This window comes from Orbicella franksi, chromosome 14 (genome assembly GCF_964199315.1).
Source record: "Orbicella franksi chromosome 14, jaOrbFran1.1, whole genome shotgun sequence".
Lineage (NCBI taxonomy): Eukaryota > Metazoa > Cnidaria > Anthozoa > Scleractinia > Merulinidae > Orbicella > Orbicella franksi.
In genome coordinates, this window is record NC_138158.1 from 15,173,058 (window position 1) to 15,195,204 (window position 22,147).

Genomic DNA, 22,147 nt, shown 5'->3' on the forward strand with positions numbered 1-22,147 from the left:
ATCCTTAACATTAAAAAAGGCTGAGTTTGGGCAAACTTAGCTGCTGTTCAGTTATTTCTTTTGTTTCCGCAGCTTCTTTTGTTGCCCTCTAATTACGCTGTCAACAGCTGGCCTCTTCATCTTCATCTTTGTTGTATGACACCTAAAACAAAATTAAAAAAATACAGTACATTGCGATATATATGAGGTACTGTAAGACTGAGATCCAAATATTTATGTGCTCACAGTTTAATTAAGACCTGACTGTAAGCTGGTTGAAATGTTAAAAGAGAAGACTTGATAATGGAAGGTGCTTGTATACTATTGATAAATATGTTACATAAATCTTGAGCTTACAGTAGATTAAATCAAGGTTTTCCTTCCTCTATAAGTGTATCAACAACTCTTGAATTGGAGGATACACTGTGTATATCACGGTTTTTAGCCAAATTTAGACATTAGAAATACTAAAAAAGACACTTAAAACATTTAAGGAACATTTAAATAATAGAGTAAACACAAAAGAATATACGGATGGACAAAAATTGAAGATCAACACGGATTGCCATACAGTCAGGCTGAAACACACAGGAGACATATCAAACTCATGCACACTGGCTGCCTCGTTGGAGTTTTTGTCAAGAACTTTGACTGGGATCAGAGAGAACTGCTATATTTATTTCGTTTGAACAAGTGAGGCGAGAGAAACTTGTTACTCGCAAATCAAATTGTTTAGGCACGCACACTGGGCAACCTAAATTGTTTCAACTTTGCTTTAGCCAGAATTCATTTCATGCCATGACTGAGTGATCCATTCGTGTATGATTCGTGATGATAAAGTTCATTCAAAAGCTTTTGTCTAAATACAAGAATTTACTTTGTATAATATAAGGTTACTTGAATTCGATTACTCACCAAATAATCTTGTATACGGCTAATCTGTCCTTTGAATTCTTCCCCGTTGAAACATCCACAGTAAGACTTTCTTTTAACTCCAAATCTTCGCCAAGAATAACTTGTTTCTCGTTAATGACACTCACGCTGTTTTCTTCTGGTCAGAGGACCGCAGCGAAAACCATTCTGATAAAATTTTGGAAGTGAAATCTACTAAAACGCACGAGCGATCAGCCGTTAACGCTGAATTCAAAGATGGGCGCCAAAAGAGAATTAATAACGCGATCTTTGTCACGTTCAGTCACGAGGATAGTCACGTGAAAATTTGCGTGCTGTGATTGGTTCAGTTGATCAGTTGAGGAGAGAATGGAAACGGGAGAAGAAGGAGAGAGAGACTGGCAACGAGGTTGCCAGACCAGTCGCTTTATATGGCAAGTCTGTTTCCCTTTCCACGCTGTTTTGGTGGTCTTTTGAAAGATGGGTCTTGCTTCAAAAGGAAAAAACTACACAAACTTTTTACGAATAAATCAAGGAGGAAAATGGAACGTACTTTAACTGGTTGATCTGTTCCCGACGGTTGTCAAGATAAAGGATCATGAGGCACTTGAATCAAGTTCACTGCAAAGGTAAGGAATCCAATTTTATAGGGATTTTCTGTTATGATAACCTATAATTGTAAATTATAAATCAAACTAAGCAATGCATTGTGTGCTCTTTAAAAACCCCAAAAGCCGAAATTCACCTAAAAGGTTTCAGATCGACCTGAGGAAACGAGATAAATTCTGCGAAATGAGCTTAAGCTTGTTGTATTAGTCCACCAAATCTATTTCAACACCCAGTCAGCACAATGCAGCAAGTATAAATTTGCGATGCTTGTCATTTTTTCCTTTGAATTATTTATAAGGATTAGCATGATATGAGATCTATAGTCTTTTCAATACATCAAGATGTAGGTTTTTTTTATTTGCATTGTCATTTATTTATGTCAGTTATTTATTTGTTTCCCACTAACTCATAATCTTTTTGATTCTTTTGATTTTGTTGCGTCATGAATTAAAGTGACCGCGAGGACAAGGAAATACAAGAAACATATTGATGATCCCACTATACCCATACCAAAATCTACAAGATTCGACCACATAAATCGCTTAAAGCAGTCTTCACAGGCCAGTTGACGTCATCTCCCTCTCTTGCATCCCTTTTTCCTGGATATCATTTCCAACACCATGAACAGAACACCTCACAGTTTTCGGCTCACCTGAGGGAGATGGCTGTTGGCAAAAATGTTGTGGATGACTTTGATGGATTATGGAGTGAACCTTTATGCAAGAATTGAAGTTTCACAGAAGCATTTGATAAAATTGAGTTGCCAATACCTGAAAAGACTACAAAAATACCAATTGATGTAATACACAACAACTCAGATTTGTCCACAGACAGTGATTCAGATAATGATGTTGAAGTTTCAGTTGCGACTCCTCTGAAGAAATTGAGAACTCTGACACTGATGACCATTCACTGGACTCCCCTGATGAAAGTGAAACTAATGGTTCCCAAGAAAAAAACATTTTCTGCCAAAGAATATGCCTGTATGGCTATTCTGGCCTTAATTTCAAGACATTGTATGACAATGAGAGGCTGCTAAAGATATCCTTGTTTAAATGAAACTACCGGTAATTTGTCCAGAGAATGTCACAGTACAGTTTTACAAATGTACAGCAAGTGTGTGGAAACTGTGAGCTTTTCATTTATGACATCTGTGAGAGATGTCTTCCTCTTTTTCCTAAAGTCATACAGGATCAAGTCAAAAATTGTTCAACAGTGGGCTGTGATGGGTATGTGTGTGAATCTACAATTATATTAAATATATACGTGCATATATATACTTTTGGTTTTATTGAAATTGTAAATAATATATATTCATTTATGATGACAGAATTTTTTGCTTAATCTATTTATCAAATCTAAGAGCATCTATTTTTCTATCAGTTAAACTCTGGGTGTTTGATTTATGGGTCCATACAGGCACATATACACTAACAAATCATGTTGGATCTAAAAAGCAATATTATCAGTGCTATAGTTTTATGTTGAGTTGTCAGACTTAAACTGGAATTAATGTACATTTGTCTGGAAATAATTATCTTGGAGCTTGACAACAATAAAAAGGTATGGAACTACAGAGAAATGATCGTGTTGATTTTTACTAATTCACAGAAACTGATTCATGCACTGAGTTCATCTTTAATTTTGACATTTTGGGAAATTTATAGAAATTTCCAGCAATATTTCATGTGATTTAGCTATTCCCAAAAACTCCTAGATATTCCAAATACATTTTTTAAAACAGTCTGGGAAGTAATAGGAGTTCCTAGGAATTCCCAATAATTCCCAGTCATACTTTTCACTATTCCCAAATATTCCCAGAAATTCCAAGGTCTTGGATTAAGCATAATTTGCATGGCTTGGAATAACTTGGAATTCCTAGGAATTCCCAATAATTCCCAGTCATACTTCCACTATTCCCAAATATTCCCAGAAATTCCAAGGTCTTGGATAAAGCATAATTTGCATGTCTTGGAATAATTTGGAATTCCTAGGAATTCCTAGGAATTCCCAGACTACTGGGAATTCATTTCGCAGGGGTTAGCTTCGCTGTTATCGTTTTATAAAACCAACTGCTACAAAGCTAACGAAACAAGCGAATTTGATAGCAGTTATCATTATGCTGGTTTGTACGCCAGTGACGTGGTCATGTTTCAAAACAAGAAAATTATCAATCCTTCTTAGTTCTTACTTTCATAAAATTTAAGATCTTCTGCAAGTCATGAAAAAATCCAATCTTTATTTTGGTCCCATATATTACTCAACTCTAGAATTCTGGGTTTTATTTAATCTGCAACAAGATTTTTTTTTTCAAAAGATAGTAACACAACTACTGTTCGGGTGTATTAGTACTGATTAGTATTACTCTACGAGTAAAATTCGGCCCGATTTGACCTGATTAGACGAGTTTCTGTCGCGTTATTCAGATTGCCTGCTTTTAGTTACTGGGGCTGGCATCTGACAAGTCCAGAGATTACAATGACCCGATTAAAAGTGCATTTTCTGCGAATTTTAAGCAAACAGGTATAAATCACAAGAATTAATTGTAGGATATGATCAGTATCTTCTGTACTTATATCAACACGGGGCAGATCAGGCCAGATCAAATTCTGTAACATTACATTTTATTTATAGCACGAGAGCTTATCATCGCGTAACGCTACGTGCGTTAAATAAGGAAAGAAGTTGAATCACTGGAAGACGAATCACCTGGAATTTATTCTCGCTTCCTGGTTTTATATTTCCAGAGTATCAATATCTTTTCAACCCATGAAATAAGGTAACTTACAACAGATTTAAGATTAAAGATCGCTTTTTTTTTTAATACAGTGCCGTGTAAACATTCCTAAAATGCAATTCTAACCTGTGTGACAATCTGTTTTTGGAAACCTTTTGATAAAGGGTCGTAAATACCTGAATTCAACCCTGACATAAAAAACTAATATAATGCGCCCTTTCCGAGAACAAGAAAACAGGTATAAACACAAAAATTAATATTCAGCAAAGGTCAGATCGTGCCAGATCGAGCCTAATCGAAAGTGAAAATGCGCGCCTGTTTTCTTTAGCTAGCAGTTACATTCGCATTATACTTGCATTGCACTTGTTTGGTTCAGTAGGGGATTTCTTCCTGACATGAGGCTGCTCAAAAGGCCTTTAACTACTTTCAGTTTCAGTTAAAGTGTTTCATGTATAGGTAAATACATGAAGAGAGTTTCATAATAGAACTTGTAGTCTGTGTGCAAAATTTGCACAAGGTGGATTTATTTTTAGGAACAGCAGATTCGCATGCTTCGCTACTTTTCTGTTGACGTTTTCGAAAAGCGTGGGAAACTGACTTTTTCTATTGTTAGTGGTTGACCTTTCTGGTTATCCAGACATCTCATGACCACAAATCATTCAAGTTGTAGCCAGTTATTAGCATAACGCTGTATTTCATATTTTACTTTCGGTTTCAGTTGATTTGCAGTTTCCGCTCGGAACATTGGCTAGCATTACCAAACGAAACGAAAGGATATCAAAAGACTCAAGACTCCGCATGAGATTAAACACAGACCGATTGTAAATACGTGCAAATTGCTACAAGGACAAATTTTAATAAATTGTTGCTAGAACACCGCGGATTTAACCAATGCGAGAGCGATGAACAACGTGTTAGACGGATCAAACCCAATGGACATAACTTGATAAAATCCTTACCGTGGACATTTTTTCTTTCACTTCCAGTTGGATCCAGTTGATTTGAGATTTGCATTGGAGACAAAACGAGGGAACTTCAAATACTCTCATGAGTCCTGAGATGTAACACGACCAATTTGTAAGTATATACAAGTCGTTTATGTGTCTCTGATATCAGAAAAGAAGATGTTAAGTCTTATATCATTTTCGAACTTGTCAAGTCAATTGTAATCCGAATTTACAGTAGCGAGCAAACCACTAATTACTTTTCTCTGCTCCAGCGCAAGTGGATTCGCAATTAGGTTTGAATTGATTTCCATGATCCATGACATGAAAGAAAGCTTCCATGATTATCATTTGCTGAACAAAGACTCCATTATACTTGTCTCCATACCTTTGTATGGTTGGAAGAATTTGCTTCAATGTTGACATCTTTCCTTTGGTGATCGTTCTCGTATTTCATGTAAACGGCATCTTCAAATCTGATTTGATCACTGCTGCATGTATACCAATGTAAAGCATTGTGGCACAATTCATCGTTGCTTACAAATTATACTGCTGAGAGCAACGCCGGAAATTAACAACATTCTCTTACGTTATACAAATAGACTTATTCCAACTCAAGCTTTTTGCTTAATTGCCACTTTACATAATTCTCAATGAAAAGAAGAGAAATAAATTCTCGTTTTCACTGGGTCCTTAATTTAGTGAAACGAAATTTGACCCTTGTGTTTTCTTAGTCTGCTTTGTCTACAAATTTCAGTAACGTTTCACCAGCACATTTTATTTTTTTTAAAATTAACACCCTGTCTGCCGTCGTGAAGAATTTGGAATGTTGAATTTCAGTAATATTTTGTGTAGACCTTTACCATGCGAAGCATCTCAAAACACAACTGTTGCTTTAATAAATTGTTGTTAGAACTCGGATTTAACCAATGCGAGAGGGATGAAGAACGTGTTAGACGGAACAAACCCAATGAATATAACTTAATATAATCCTTACCGGACACATTTTGACTTTCAATATCAGCAGGAGCCATAATCGGGGACGGAGACCGTAAGTCTTGGGATCCGCGCGCACCTATGATATGGGACAATTTTTCTATTTTTAGAACAAATTGCGCCATCCTGACGTCATATATGCGCGCGGATCCACGCACATGTCGGGGGCTCTCGCGTGGATGTTGTCACGTTGCGTGATCAAATGTTGAGAGTTGAGAGAACTTGAGAGATTCTCTTACGTATTTTTCATAGCGATGGCAGGGAATAAGGCAGGGAATACGAACCAGGACGCTTATATGTAGTTTTATGCTCTGAGCTAACGGAAAAGGTGGGTTTTTCAGGGTCGAAAACAAGACTTCAATCTCTCGCTGGGAATGAATAATAAGATCTGCTCGCGCTAGTTGTAAGCTTACGCGTATGTTTTTGCGTTAGTTCTGACTTAAGAATATAGCAAGAAAACTCTCTACTCTGGTATCGAGTTAATTTGTGAGTTTCTCAGACAATGGTTAATCATAACCAAATCCTGTTTTGATGGTTTCTTATTGTTTCTGCTTGTTTGGTGAGTCTGACGCGTACAATTAGCTCATTTGTATAGTGCAGCTCGTGCACTCTCAAGTCCGAGTCGGTGTTTTCAATTGTCCAGAAAGCTTGACAAAGATTTCTTTCGTTATCTTTTGTGCTGAGATGCTGCAACAAATTTCACGAACGCAAAAAAGGCTACTAACATCATGCTGTTTCTTCAACATAAGCATAGTGAAGTTTTACACTGCGAAAATGAAAATAGACAAGGAGTTGTTGTTGATAACTCGATCAACAAAATCGAAATTGTTATTCGAAGTTGAATAAAGAAAGCGTCATCGTAACTTTGCTGATTATTTCTCCTTTATTCACATATTTTCAGCTTAGCTTGTAATACGTTCTCAAACATTTATCAATCTTAAACATATTTAAAACTATAGAGTTATTGTTTGAGTTCGATGTACGCTTTCACACGAAAGTGCGGCGGAAGCACAATTTGTCATGTTTACCGTGACTGTACAAAACACGCATCGGCGGGCGCTCTCATTCATCGACAATAGAGAATTCACTGGATTTTTACACGAATAAAACTGAGCAGTATCTACGGACGTAAAGTTATTGGACCTTGATGAAACATCAAGCGTTGCTTACAATTCAGGCGAAACTCAAACTGACCAAACTAGCAATTATTTTGTTTTACTTTTCAGTTGCGATAGACTAACAAATTCCTCGCAAGCGTGTGGCAAGAGGAGCTAGGAAACTATGAAGTCCTGAAGCTCTGCTATATCTAAATATATTCAGCTAGTTTTTTGCTGTGTAATGGAAAAGCTTAGATATATATAAGCTTAAAGCGGAACATACCTAAATTCGACACTGTCTTACTTCACTCAAACTGGAGCAACTTACGACGAAAATACTTAAGCAAAATTCCAACAGACGTAAACGCGTTGAGTTGTGGGCCAAAAACATGGAAAATGTCGGGAATTTCGGACGCCATTTCCCCCGCGCGACATCTGCAAAAATCCTCGCAGCATGTACGCGCGTGTGCCGCAGGCGATGGCGCAATTTGTTCTAAAAATAGAATTATTGTCCCATATCATGGGGACAACCCCAATACTAGAAATGGCGCGCGCTTACGGTCTCCGTCCCCGATTATGGCTCCTGATATCAGTTGATTTGAGATTTGCATTGGAAACAAAACGAGGGAACTTCAAATACTCTTATGAGTCCTAAGATGTAACACGACCAATTTGTAAGTACATTAGGGTCAGTTTTGTGTCTCCGATAGCAGAACAGAAGATTTCAAGTCTTGTATCATTTTTCAAGTTGATTTACCTGTCCATAAGCTTAACTTACAGTATTAGGCAATAAACCACTAATTACTTCTCTCTGCTCCCGTGGAATTGGATTCGCAATGTTTGATTTGATTTCCATGATCCGTAGCACATTAAAGAAAGCTTCCATGATTGTCATTTGCCGAACAAAGACTCCATTATACTTGTCTCCACACCTTTGTTATGGCTGGAAGAATTTCTTTCAATGTTGACATCTTTCCTTTGGTGATCGTTTTGGTATTTCATCTAAACGGCATCTTCAATTTCTGTCTTGCTCTTTTAGAGAAATATCTGATTTGATCACTGCTGCATGTATACCAACGCAAAGCACTGTGAAACAATTCATTCTTCTTTACAAATTATACTGCCGAGAGCAACGCCGGAAATTAACAACATTCTCTCGCGTTATACAAACAGACTTATCCCAACTCAAGCCAAATATTTCTTTTTGCTTAATTGTAAAGAAGCATTACACAATTCACAGTGAAAAGAAGAGAAATAAATTCTCGTTTTTGCGGGCTGCTAAATTTAGAGAAACGAAATTTTAGATGTCTAGTTGACCCTTGTGTTTTCCCAGTCTGCTCTGCTTACAAAGTCGTTCATTATTCGGAATATCAGAATTTCAGTAGGGTTTCATCAGCACATTTATTTTTCATTTTTTTATAATAAACCTGTATGCTGTCGTGAAGAATTTGGAATGTCGAATTCAAGTAATATTTTGTGTGGAGCTTCACCATGAGAAGCATTTCGAAATACAACTGTTCACCACTGTTGTCTGTGAGCAAAATTTGTACAAGGTCAATGTATTTGAGAATAAGCAGGAACAGAATCTTTGAATTCGTATGTTTCGGCAATTTCGGTTGTCTTTCAAAACAGAGTAAAAACGGTTCCTGACCGGTCAGAAATTAGCTTCGCTGTTATCGTTTTATAAAACCAACTGTTACAAAGCTAACGAAACAAGCGAATTTCATGGCAGTTATCATTATGCTGGTTTGCACGCCAGAGACGTGGTCATACTTTAAAACAAGAAAATTATCAATCCTTCTTAGTTTTTAATTTCATAAAATGTAAGATCTTTTACAAGTTCTGAGAAAATCTAATCTTTCTTTTGGTCCCATATATTACTAAACCGTAAAATTCTGAGTTTTATTTTATCTGCAACAAGACACTTTTTAAGAATAATAACACAACTACTGTTCGGATGTATTACTCTAAGAGTAAAATTCGGCCCGATTTGACCCGATTAGACGAGTTTCGGTCCCGCGATTCACATTCCACGGGCTGGCATCAGACAAGTCCAAAGATCACAATGCGCCGATTGAGAGGAGTTTTTGTTGCGCTATGCAGATTCCATGCTTTTATTTACGAGGGTTGGCATCAGACAAGTCCAGAGATCACAATGAGCCGATTAAGAGTGCATTTTCTGCGGATAAGCAAACAGGTATAACTTTGGGTATAAATCGCAAGAATTAATTGTACGATATGATCAGTATTTCCTGTACATATATGAACTTGTGGCAGATCAGGCCAGATCAAATTCATGACATGTATAACATTACACGCGTCACGCTACTTGCGTTAAATAACGAAGCAAGTTGAATCACTCGAAGACGGATCACCTACAATTCATTCTCGCTGACTTGTTTTAGATTCCTTTGGTATCAATATCATTTCAACCCATGAAATAAGGTAACTAACAACAAACTTAAGATTAAAGTTCGTTTTATTTTAATACAGAGCCGTGTAAACATTCTTGAAAAGGAATTCTAACCTGTATGACAATCTGTTTTTGGAAACATTTTAATGAAGGGTCGTAAATACTCGAATTCAACCCCGACATGAGAAGAAATGGGGGATCATAATGAGCCGTTAAAAACTAACATGTAATGCGCACTTTCCGTGAACAAGAAAACAGCTATAAATCACAAAATTAGTATTGAGCAAAGGTCAGATTGGGCTAGATCGAGCCTAATCAAAAGTGAAAATGCGCTCCTGTTTTCTTTAGTTAGCATTGCACGCGGGTTACACTTTTTTGGTGCAGCAGTGGATTTCTTCGCACTCTAAAATACGTGACACGAGGTTGCCCGAAGGGCCTTTGACTACTTTCAGTTTCAGTTGAATGTCAAGTTTAACAAGTTTTTTCATGTATATGTACATAAGGAGTGTTTCTTAACAGAACTGTAGTTTGTGTGCAAAATTTACACAAGGTGGATATACTTTTTGGAAAAGCAGATTAGCATGCTTCGTTAATTTCAGTCGCCTAGCAAAAGATAATTGGATAATGGTTCCTAGCACTGCAATGCAAATCTAAGGAATACGGGCGTACATGTTCCTAGTGAAATGAGAAAGCGCATGAAAGCGCGAGCAGTTGCTAATTTTTTTTCGTACTCGTGTTATTTGCAAAATTCTTTGATTGAAACTGCTCGTACAATTTGAGAGAATTTTCGAATATCACTCGCTTTGTAAACCCTTCATTGCACTTTCAAACTCCCTCAAAAATACTTTTGTTGTTGCTCATTTTTTAAACTCCAAATTCTGCATATTTTAATTACGATATCCAGTGTAGGGTTATGCTGATGTAAACAAAGATGAAATTTTCCTCTTTTAATTTCCTGGGCCATATTTGGTTTGGTTGCCTGCTGTTCATGGCCAAGTTAGGAATATTACACTGTATATATCAGTGCTATACGAATGCCAGGGGTATGGGGCCGGGCAAGGGGAATAGAGGGACGGGAAAACCAGTAAAAGGCATTTACTGATATTGACTTAGTCGAAACACCATTTATTCCCCACCTTTTATTTTGAAACACGACCCAGTACTACTTAAGGTTATAAATAAATTGCCATACATTTTCAATAAAACACCACCAATAATATACAGTCAAACCTGTATTAAGCGGACGCCATATTAAGCACCCTCTATTAAGGTGGTATGGTACCCTAAACTATGGCGATGTTCATGAAAAATTCAATTTCTTGGAAATACAAGACTTAAGACCCTTGAGGACTTGTCAAAAACATTTTGAAACGATCTTGCCGAATTTCCTTCCAGATGAGTGTGAAATTTAAGGAAAGTACACAGTGGTATAAGTTTTTTCACGTGGCAACGGCCATAGCAACGACTGTTTACTATAAGAACGTGACCAAAAATATAGATTATTTTTAACTTATATGAACGAAACTATTTAGAAAAAACTTTTAAGACATGCACAACTCGATTGGTATAATTATTTGTGCAAAGCTTTGCCTCAAATTGCCATCACAGGCTCATTCATTTCCCTTATGACAAGGAATATTTCCCACAACTGCGGTAACTTTTTACAAAATAGAACAACCATTGCACCCCCTCCCCCGAGATCCAGTCTGCACCCCCCCCGCCACTATTTGTGGCTCGTTAAATGCTTAATACTTCGTGTAAAAAACTTAAAGTGCATTTTTCTCAAAAGTTTACTTTTGTACCGAGTGACTTCGCGCCAACATTTCTACTTTGCAAGGTTTTTAAGTAGAATTTCTGAAACTTGGGCTCATCAAAGACCAATAGTGTCGTGATGATATAAACCAAAAAAATCGTAACATTTTAAGGTCTGTCACGTGACATGAGATGATTTGTCCACTGGGTGTGGTAAAAAATAGGGTTATTTCCAAATAAAGCTGTAAAAAGCACTGAAAATAAGAGTAAACTGTCAAAACTTAGGTTCATATCACAGAACAAAACAAAAACTTACATGATATGCATATTTGACAGTCAATTCTTGTTTTGTAAAAGAGCAGGAAGTGTTGGCGTCAATACTATAAAACACTACTTCAAAAGGCTGTGGCTGGTTTCCATAGCAACCATTTTGAGTAAAACTCTAGAAATTTAATTTCTCTTCTTGAGTGCAATAGCACATAATTGATCTTTCTTCACCATATTTAAACAAACTTTTTGGTCCATATTGAGGGTACCATACCACCTTAAACGGACAGCTGTGCAAGTTCCATTATTCTTTTCCCACATTTACTGTAAAAAATACCTTTATTCAACCGACACCTCTATTAAGCGGACGCGGACACCTTAAACATGACATTCCTGTTGTTACAAACCTGTATCAAACGGACACTGCCAAAAGAATGTATGGTTGTTTTTTGTCCACGTTTTAGGATATCGGTCATTTAAATTTGCCAGCAAACTGAGCTGTGACAGAAATGCAATATTTTGTTATTCGGCTTTGTTTTTACAGAGCTTTTGTTTTTGTTTGATTTTGTAAACCTTTCATATGATTCAATCGATATAGATACTGTTACTGTATATTAAATCGCTTCACCTCATGTACTTGTCATTGTTTACGGAAATACGGTATTTCAGAGTTATCGATCGTTCACGAGAATGTTATTTGTTCCTTTCAAAGTCTTTTAATACTGACCAATATCGATATGACCCTTTTAAGGCGAATTCTGACGGAACCTGTTTTCAGCGGACACCATGTATTAAGCGGACACTAGCTAGGGTCCTGAGAGTGTCCGCTTAATACAGGTTTGACTGTAGTCACGTAAGACTTTGTTAATGAACCATCACAATTTCTTTTTTAATTCAAGTTTAATAGGTGTATAGCAGATAGCTGAGAGCTGACACAAGTCAACCAAATACGTCACAATAGTACACGTACATAAAAATTATCAGACAAATTGGTGACGATTGCGGCCAAGAACTTCCTTACAAGAGTCACATTAATTATGAAGAAGACCTTTAATACCACAACAAACAACTTAGCATTGCCAAAGAACTGGGGGACAGAGCAGGAGAGGGAAGTGCTTATGGCAATCTTGGAAATGCTTACAACAGTATGAATGATTTCAAACAAGCTGTAAAGTACCACAACCAACGTCTTAGCATTGCCAAAGAACTGTGGGACAGGGCAGAAGAGGGAAGTGCTTGTGGCAATCTTGGCAATGCTTACCAGAGTCTCGGTGATTTTAAACAAGCCGTAAAGTACCACAACCAACATCTTAACATTGCCAAAGAACTGGGGGACAGGGCTGGAGAGGGAAGTGCTTATGGCAATCTTGGCAATGCTTACCACAGTCTGGGTGATTTTAAACAAGCCGTAAAGTACCACAACCAACATCTTAGCATTGCCAAAGAACTGGGGGACAGGGCAGGAGAGGGAAGTGCTTATGGCAATCTTGGCATTCCTTACCACAGTCTGGGTGATTTTAAACAAGCCGTAAAGTACCACAACCAACATCTTAACATTGCCAAAGAACTGGGGGACAGGGCAGGAGAGGGAAGTGCTTATGGCAATCTTGGAAATGCTTACCAGAGTCTGGGTGATTTTAAACAAGCCGTAAAGTACCACAACCAAGATCTTAGCATTGCCAAAGAACTGGGGGACAGGGCAGGAGAGGGACGTGCTTATGGCAATCTTGGCATTGCTTACCGGAGTCTGGGTGATTTTAAACAAGCCGTAAAGTACCACAACCAACATCTTAGCATTGCCAAAGAACTGGGGGACAGGGCAGGAGGGGGAAGTGCTTATGGCAGTCTTGGCAATGCTTACCAGAGTCTCGGTGATTTTAAACAAGCCGTAAAGTACCACAACCAACATCTTAGCATTGCCAAAGAACTGGGGGACAGGGCAGGAGAGGGACGTGCTTATGGCAATCTTGGCATTGCTTACCACAGTCTGGGTGATTTTAAACAAGCCGTAAAGTACCACAACCAACATCTTAGCATTGCCAAAGAACTGGGGGACAGGGCAGGAGAGGGAAGTGCTTATGGCAATCTTGGCAATGCTTACTGGAGTCTGGGTGATTTTAAAGAAGCCGTAAAGTACCACAACCAAGGCCTTAGCATTGAGAAAGAACTGGGGGACAGGGCAGGAGAGGGAAGTGCTTATGGCAATCTTGGCATTGCTTACCACAGTCTGGGTGATTTTAAACAAGCTGTAAAGTACCACAACCAACATCTTAGCATTGCCAAAGAACTGGGGGACAGGGCAGGAGAGGGAAGTGCTTATGGCAATCTTGGCATTGCTTACCAGAGTCTCGGTGATTTTAAACAAGCCGTAAAGTACCATAACCAACGTCTTAGCACTGCCAAAGAACTGGGGGACAGGGCAGGAGAGGGAAGTGCTTATGGCAATCTTGGCATTGCTTACCACAGTCTGGGTGATTTTAAACAAGCCGTAAAGTACCACAACCAAGATCTTGGCATTGCCAAAGAACTGGGGGACAGGGCAGGAGAGGGAAGTGCTTATGGCAATCTTGGCATTGCTTACCACAGTCTGGGTGATTTTAAACAAGCCGTAAAGTACCTCAACCAACATCTTAGCATTGCCAAAGAACTGGGGGACAGGGCAGAAGAGGGAAGTGCTTATGGCAATCTTGGCAATGCTTACCAGAGTCTGGGTGATTTTAAACAAGCCGTAAAGTACCACAACCAAGATCTTAGCATTGCCAAAGAACTGGGGGACAGGGCAGGAGAGGGACGTGCTTATGGCAATCTTGGCATTGCTTACCACAGTCTGGGTGATTTTAAACAAGCCGTAAAGTACCTCAACCAACATCTTAGCATTGCCAAAGAACTGGGAAACAGGGCTGAAGAAGGTCGTTCATGCTTTTGCTTAGGACGCGATTTTGAATTGTCAGGAAATTTGCTGAGAGCTCTTGATTATTACCGATCCAGTGTAAAATTGATCAATGACACGAGGGCTCTCCTTCAGTCCGAAGATGATTGGAAAATATCTTATCGTAATTGGTGGTCAGACGCTTACACTGCGCTTTGGAGAACTTTGCTAAGGCTTCAAAAGACTGCTGAGGCTTTGTGTGTTGTCGAGCAAGGACGAGCACAAGCCTTAGAGGATCTTATAAAGGAACAATATGGCTCTAAATTGTTAACGATTGGCTCACCTGAAGATGATGTAACGATCGCAAGCATGTCAAGTGGTATATTTATGCAAACGCTGGTGTTAGCACTAGAAAGTAACAAAATCCATTTCTGGCTACTTAACAAAGAAAGGGAGGTTCAGTACAGGAGGAAAGAAATAGAACGCGAAGATGCTGTTACCTTCTTAGAGTGTGTAAGAAAAGATGTTTTTAAAGAGTACAAAATTGATGGAAGAGTTGCCTGTGAAAATCGTTCTCTGGATGAGCAAACAAACAAAATTTTTCCCAGCAGAGAATTCATCGAGGAAAGAGAAAAAACAGTAGCCTGCAACAACAATTCTTTGCGCCTCTTTCATAATTGTGTCATTGCGCCCATTGCAGACTTACTTGAAGGCGACGAATTGATCATTGTCCCCGACGGTCCATTATGTTTGGCTCCGTATGCTGCATTTTTAGATGATAAATTCAAGTATCTAAGTGAATCTATCAAGATACGAATTCTTCCCTCGTTGACGACTCTGAAACTGATCGGGAACTTTCCTCAAGACTACCACAGGAGCAGTGGAGTATTGCTCGTGGGAGATCCATGTGTTGAAGAAATTCGAAACGACCAAGGCGAAGCCATTTTATCGCCCTTGCCATATGCCAGAGAAGAAGTGAAGACGATAGGAGAAATGCTCAGTGTCGTACCTCTCACTGGAAATAAAGCAACTAAAGAGGAGGTGCTGAAAAGAATCGGTTCAGTTGCCTTGGTACACATTGCAGCGCATGGCAATATGGAAACTGGTGAAATTGCTCTGGCTCCGAATCCCGCACGGATATCGAAGATCCCTGAAGAGAAAGATTTTGTGTTGAAAATGGCGGATGTGCGAGCGGCGAAGCTGCGTGCAAGGCTAGTTGTGCTAAGTTGCTGTCACAGTGCACAAGGAAAGGTTACGCCTGAGGGTGTGGTCGGTATTGCAAGGTGTTTCCTGGGTGCTGGTGCTCGCTCGGTTCTCGTGTCACTCTGGGCAATTGATGACGAGGCAACAATGGAGTTTATGAAAAGTTTCTATAGGCGTTTGAGTCTTGGATGTAGCGCAAGTGTAGCTGTTCATCGGGCTAGGAGGTGTCTAAGAGAGTCAGAGACGTTTGGTGCGGTAAAACACTGGGCTCCGTTTGTTCTCATCGGCGATGACGTGACCACAGAATTTGAAGAAAGCCAGTGAAAACATCGTGAGTAAACCTTTTTTTTAATCTTTAAGGACGCAACATTTATTTTTAGCTTATAAAAGTGCTAAATAAATATAAAAGTTGTTAATTATTATTCTGAACAGCGTCCTTCATGGAAGTGCAAAGTGAGCAGCTCGCGAATGCTTGTGCCATTACCTAAGTGCGTGCAGTTCTTTGATCATTAGAGATTTCGCCTTTTTTCACCTCAAAAGAGAAATTTTATGAAAAAAATAGTACGGGTCCAACACAACAATTAAAAGCACGCCCTCAACTGATGCGTGTTTCTGTTGTACGAATTCAGACGATCTTTACAACTGCTTCCAGTGTTACGTGCATAGGCGACATCGTTCGACCATCTTTCGACATGTAAACGGCTGAAAGATCGTTTAACTGTATAACTGGCAATTTTTCCGGTTTTTTAGCGGAACAAATAACCAATATCCTCAACCTGACCTCAAATGAATGAAGGAGGTTGTGGACTTGTCAGGTTTCTCCATTTACGGGATAATTGAAACGATTTTAGTGTTGTCGGTCGGCTGTCAATGGTGACTTTCGGTAGAATTGGGCCGCTACCGGTCAGTGAATATTCGAAAGATGTAAACATTCAAAACAGTCAATTTATCTCCCACAGAATGTTTTCTTGATACTCCTAGCCTTAGTTTGATGTCAAATAAATCCATCGTTTATAGCTAAAAGTCGAGTTCGGTCGTAAAGAAACCAGTTGTGGTTACATTTTTTACGTAGGCCAGGTTACATAGCATGTCGGGAAATGGCATGTTGAAAGACGGTCGCTATGCAAGTAACGGTGAAAGCGGGTGTGAAAAGAAACCAGAACCTGTCTCGACGAAGTCACGCGTGATCTGCCATCTGCGCGCGCAACCTGAACATGAAACATGAAGTCTATTTCTCTACAGATGTACTTAAAGCAATATTGTGCGTAAAGCAATCCTGTTGCTATCGAATTATAGAAACACTCGTGGAAGTTTGTGAGAACTGGAAAGAGCTGTGGAAACATTAGCCTGTCGGCCTTTGTTCCCACAACATTTCTCGTTTTCCGACTTCTTTAACTCGATAGAAACAAGGTGCTGTTTGACAGAATTCTTGGTCACCATTATTTTGTCAATAAAAGGTAGTTTTCTCATTTCTCTTTCTGTTTCAGATGCTGAATGATCAAGAAAAGAGAAAGCTCCTTGGTAATTAGTTACCTTATAACATGAAATTTTCGCGCTACGTTAATTTCGCGAATTTCGCGAAATTAAAGTGACGCGAACAATAAGTGTCCCGCACATAACATGACGCGAAAGTTAAGTGACTCAAATTATGTTACTGTTGACATATAGTCCAGCAGTTGCGCGTTTGTTAATTTTGACGTTATCGTACCTTTGATATCGATTAAGTCGGTTTACTAAGTTGGAGGACTTGTTTAACTAACATTGTTAAGAAAATCAATGGGGGGTTACTCGAAAACGCGAAGTTAAAGTGATTCAAAATACAAATTTTTGCAAAATCGCGGAATTTAGGTGTCGCGAAATATGCGCACCTCAAAATCGCTAATTAAACGTGTCGCGAAAATTTCATGTAATAAGGTAAGGTATTTTCTGTATCCTTTTTTCCAATGTGTGTATGATATGATGCTAAAACCAACCAAAAGCTAATCTTTTGCTATATCGTTATATGTTTCCAAACAGAGAACAGTTGCTGTCAGAGCAAAGCTCGAGGGAAAAAGTCATGTAAGCTGAAGTTGATCTGTTCTCTTCCAAGGAAAGAGCTGTTAAATCCAGAGGTCTTGTCTGCCTGAGAGTGGACAATGAGACTTATTCAAGTACTTTTATTGTATTTCTGTTTTCGTTGCAAATCATTGCCAAAGCAAGTTCCAGATTTGGACAAGTTTTAAGTAAATCAATTTTACTTGTTGTGTAAGTGTAAAATACAAAGAAAATAGCAAATAGTTATTAGTCACTTTGAAATTGAAAGGTAAGCCAAAAAAGGATAATTTTAATTCTCGCGGGACGTGATGAGAAAGCTTAAGTTAGATTTACTTGCCATTTCCATTTTCTAGAATGAAATTATAATTTAGAGTCAAGTGAATAGTGTTTTGTTATACCTTCCAATTAAATTACGTTTTCCGATTGGAGGAGAACGTTTCACGTCCCGTGGGTCAAAACTCACTAACTCCCTAGGGCGAACAAAACTCATTAACTCCCTAGGGAAACAACAACTTGAACTTTCGACTCGCACGTGATCAGGTCGTGCACCTTGAAACGGCCGCAAATTTGTGTGCCAGTCGGCCTGATGTCAAATCAGGCAACGTTTCTCACTAGAGAAGGCATTCATTATTCAAGAAAAGGGATTTTTAAATTGGGCAAAAACATATTAGATTAACAAAGGGGAAAATTTGAACATTTTGTCTCTTCAAGCTTTTAATTTGGCGCCAAAAATAGGTCGCCCTCGTTCGGCCATTCGTCAGGTAGGAAGATAATTGTGTCATTTACAACAACATATGCTGTTCTTCGTCAAATCAAATCTTGAATTCTCGAGGTAAGCATTAGAAGAAGGCAAAGCAACTTAAGTATTGTCTTTATTTGTGTAGGCTGCGAAGAAAAAGACTGTTATCGTACGCGTGTCGTTTCGGTAGGACAGCTCGGTTTGACTGCCGCTCATACTGCAATCACAGCCACCGTAGGCGTCAAGCAAATTTTTTTTTCGCAGTTTTTTTCTATTTTTCATTCGGGAGGTATGACAAAACACTTAATGACTGGCCCCTCAGGAAAACAGTAAATTTTGTTTCCCTTCGACCCTCAACATCGAGGGTCTCGGGGAAACAAAACTCACTGTTTCCGTTGGGCTGGTCATTAAGAGCTTATTGTCAGTCGATTGTGTTATAAGTCAGGTCCTTTGAAAGCGATTGGTCATTATAGCAGTGCAATGCAATGGCAAATCTACTAGGGCTAAGTTATATAGTAATGTCGCTTTCAGTTAAAGATTTAGTTTACTTCTTTTTTTAATTTCTAGCGTCTTAAGTCTAAACACAGGTTTTTATGTTTAAGAAATCATCGAGATGTGTTTTTGAGAATTTCGTTACTATTATTGCTATTAATATTGCAAATATTGTTAGAGAATTAGAATTTAATTCAGAATTATAATTTGATTTATGTCCTGTAGAAACGTCTCGTACGGAAGTGATTATTTCTTGTCAATTTATCTTTGCTGATATTGTGTGTGATTATTGTAATAAATCTGCATATGGAAGTTTTTAGATGACAAAGGACCCTGTATTGTATCGCACTGGTTATTAATTATGTGTCATATTAAAACCGTTTATATTGTCCCAGACATCACTAACGTTTTATATTTATATGTCGTATTGTTCTCGCGTTTTGGTTCGTTCTTACGCATGATCTATTGGAGGACAGACGTATAGATGAAGTGCTTAAATGTTTTCGTTTCTTTATTTTATAAAACAAAATCGATTCCACGTTGCCATGCGTCTGTTCAATAATAGATCACAGATGACGTCAAAGTGTGGTAAGAACATCAGTGACACACTCACCTTATGGTTCGTGCGCCGCTTTTTTGTTGTAGCCTTTACCACATTTTGATGTCATCTGTGATGTATTTTACTGAACAGACGCACAGTAATTTAGAATCTATCTGTTAAATTGATTAAAATGCCGAAGAAGTGAACGACTACTGTAATTCAATGACTGGGGCACTATCCAAGGTGTGCATTCATTGTAATACTATTTTCATGAGGCCTTTGATTTAAAATGATCAGTAACCTTTGAAAGTCAACCAGTGAAAACTTATATCATTGCAAATTCAATCTATCCATCTATAAATCTATCAATCAATCATGCAATCATTCACTATAATCTATATATCACAATGATCTATATAGTTTGAATTAGAGATGAAAATGTATTTTTATTTGTACCTTTTAAATGTTTGAAATCCAAGCTGGCAGACCCAAGATGGAGGACACTTTAAAATCTGTGATGTCATTTTGAATTTCTGTGACGTCGAGATCGACATGTATTATACTAAAGTAAACATTTTTTTAAACCCTCTACACCCGACAAAAATTTTATTGTTATTGAGTGAATACCCTTTTGAGGTACATAGGGCACCACCCACCCCTTTCCAGCTCTCTCCTCCCCGCCCCCCCCCCCCCCCCTCTCCCATGCAGGCTCACAAACAAACAAAAAAGAAGGAAAACAAGTTTTAGAAAAACATTCGATTCCTAGAACAGAAATTTAGGTATAATGGGTCCAAAAATACTGTTGCTCTAGCAATGTTAAATGAGAAACAGTTGACACATCCTAATTTTGCGAGGGACAAATGAGCAGCTTGAACTGAAACTTTTATTAAGGTTACTGTAGACCTTCAGGGGTTCCTTCCGGAAAATGCTTTCTTTACGCGCTGCTTTAAAGAAAACCACGGCAAACTATATATCAATGTAAAGCTAATAAACTGTAGAACTCGAAAATAACAATATATTTTGCTATTTCTGTTTTGATAGGCACACGCAAACCTAAAAACGCAAAAATGATCGTACTTGCTAAACTGAATTACCAGCCTTTGTGTTACCGCGGACATCAAAACTGACTGGACATTATCAATCAGGAGATGATGGGCTAACAAAGGGTGTGAGGCTTTTTCGATATTCCTATTGGTTGCTTAGAAAATCTCTTTCAAAGTTGGACAATAGAAAATTTTCTGACTGCTGTTACTCAATGGGACGTCACAGGAAAAATATTTCGATTTTCGCAAAAGCCTCTCACTCTTTGGTGCGCGACGAACATTTTGGCCAAGTATCGTGGAAATCCGATAAATCTACATACCCTATTAATTCATTTGAATAGAGGTAATTCACGCAAAAATAAACCTTAATTTTTCGGCCGCGAACGAAATTTACAGTTTTCGCACTACACTGAGGCGGTTGTTTACGTGGCCATGCCGCCAACCAATGAAACACAGCTTTCAACTCCCAGGCGGGCTACAGTAACGCTCCCCGGGAATGAATGTGCGATGTTTATATTTACAGAATATCTTTATATCTTACATCATCTGCTGTGAAATATTCAGTATCTAAACCGATCGAATCTGTAGATAAATGGTAAAGAAGGAAAAGGGAAAAAAGAGGAATACTAGCGGAATAGCCTTGAACAGGCATACTCGGCGAGCCGAGTCGAGTGCGGATATTTACACATTTACGAAAAAAACTAAACGCGCAATGCATCGGCCTGTTTGTTTTAGTAGAATATGGAAAAACACTCTATAAAGAAGGGGAAAGCAGCGTTTGGAGAAGCTGCCTTGTCAGATGTCAGCCAAATTCGTCGGTAATTCCGCGGCAGTCAACTTCTGTGCCAGAAGAAGCTAGAGCAGGACATCGACGAAACATTCGCTTGCGATTTGCGCTTGCGTTTAAATGTGGGAACGCGAAGCGTTTAGTCTATCACTTAAGAGAAGAAAGCAATCAACAAAAGCGAAGATTTCTCTGCGAGAAATTGCAAGAAGTAAACAAAAAAAGCGAAATACGACTCCGCGGATGAGATCAGTTGCCGCCAAAATTGTTACTGCTCAACTCAAAGGTTGACACATTTTAATTGGCTTATCACGGTTTGCGGTTCATTGACTCGTTTTAAGAATTTGCGTTTTTGTGGATAACTGGTTCCCTTTTTAAGTTTTTGAATTAATTTCTTTTGGAAAATTCAGATAAAGTAAAAGTCTTGAATTTGGTGTAAAAAAATAATTTTGGACAAAATAGGCTCTTGAAGGTCTACAGTAACCTTAAGTAATGACCTGTAATGGGTCTGGGGCTCGCGTCTGTTAGATATAAGGGGACGCGTAAAGGTCTCAGTAACAAAAGGAGTGCCGAACGAGGTCCGTAACTGGCTTATTAAACGAACCAAACAATGACCACATCCTTAAACCCAACAACAACAGTTATGTTACGTCAGTTGTCAGTACCAATCAAAGAAAAGCAAGAGACTAAACTCCCTGGAAGCTACGACGGGGCAAATAGAAACCAAAATTTGGAATTGAGGTCAAGTAGTTTTTCA

The 22,147-nt window shown here is 38.5% G+C and overlaps 2 protein-coding genes across 9 annotated transcripts in view; both read left to right on the forward strand.

Moving 5' to 3' along the window:
* The window catches only part of LOC145467328 (uncharacterized), a 201,691-nt gene extending 192,254 nt beyond the window's left edge, over positions 1-9,437 (forward strand). For 3 of the 8 annotated variants that reach the window (XR_014042046.1, XR_014042040.1, XR_014042047.1), the window contains one exon: positions 4,935-5,888. The gene's annotated coding sequence lies outside the window, so the exon portion shown is untranslated. Of the gene's footprint in view, positions 1-4,934; positions 5,889-7,846; positions 7,928-9,356 lie in introns of those variants that run through there. The other 5 variants (XR_014042041.1, XR_014042042.1, XR_014042043.1 and 2 more) reach the window with 5 other exon arrangements.
* Positions 9,438-12,749: 3,312 nt separating this feature from the next.
* On the forward strand, positions 12,750-20,220 carry LOC145467327 (uncharacterized). The gene is made up of 3 exons (XM_081450876.1): positions 12,750-16,088; positions 17,245-17,278; positions 17,774-20,220. The coding sequence occupies exon 1, from the start codon at positions 12,833-12,835 to the stop codon at positions 16,079-16,081; it is 3,249 nt and encodes a 1,082-aa protein (XP_081307002.1). The 5' UTR covers positions 12,750-12,832; the 3' UTR covers positions 16,082-16,088; positions 17,245-17,278; positions 17,774-20,220.
* Positions 20,221-22,147: the final 1,927 nt, after the last annotated feature.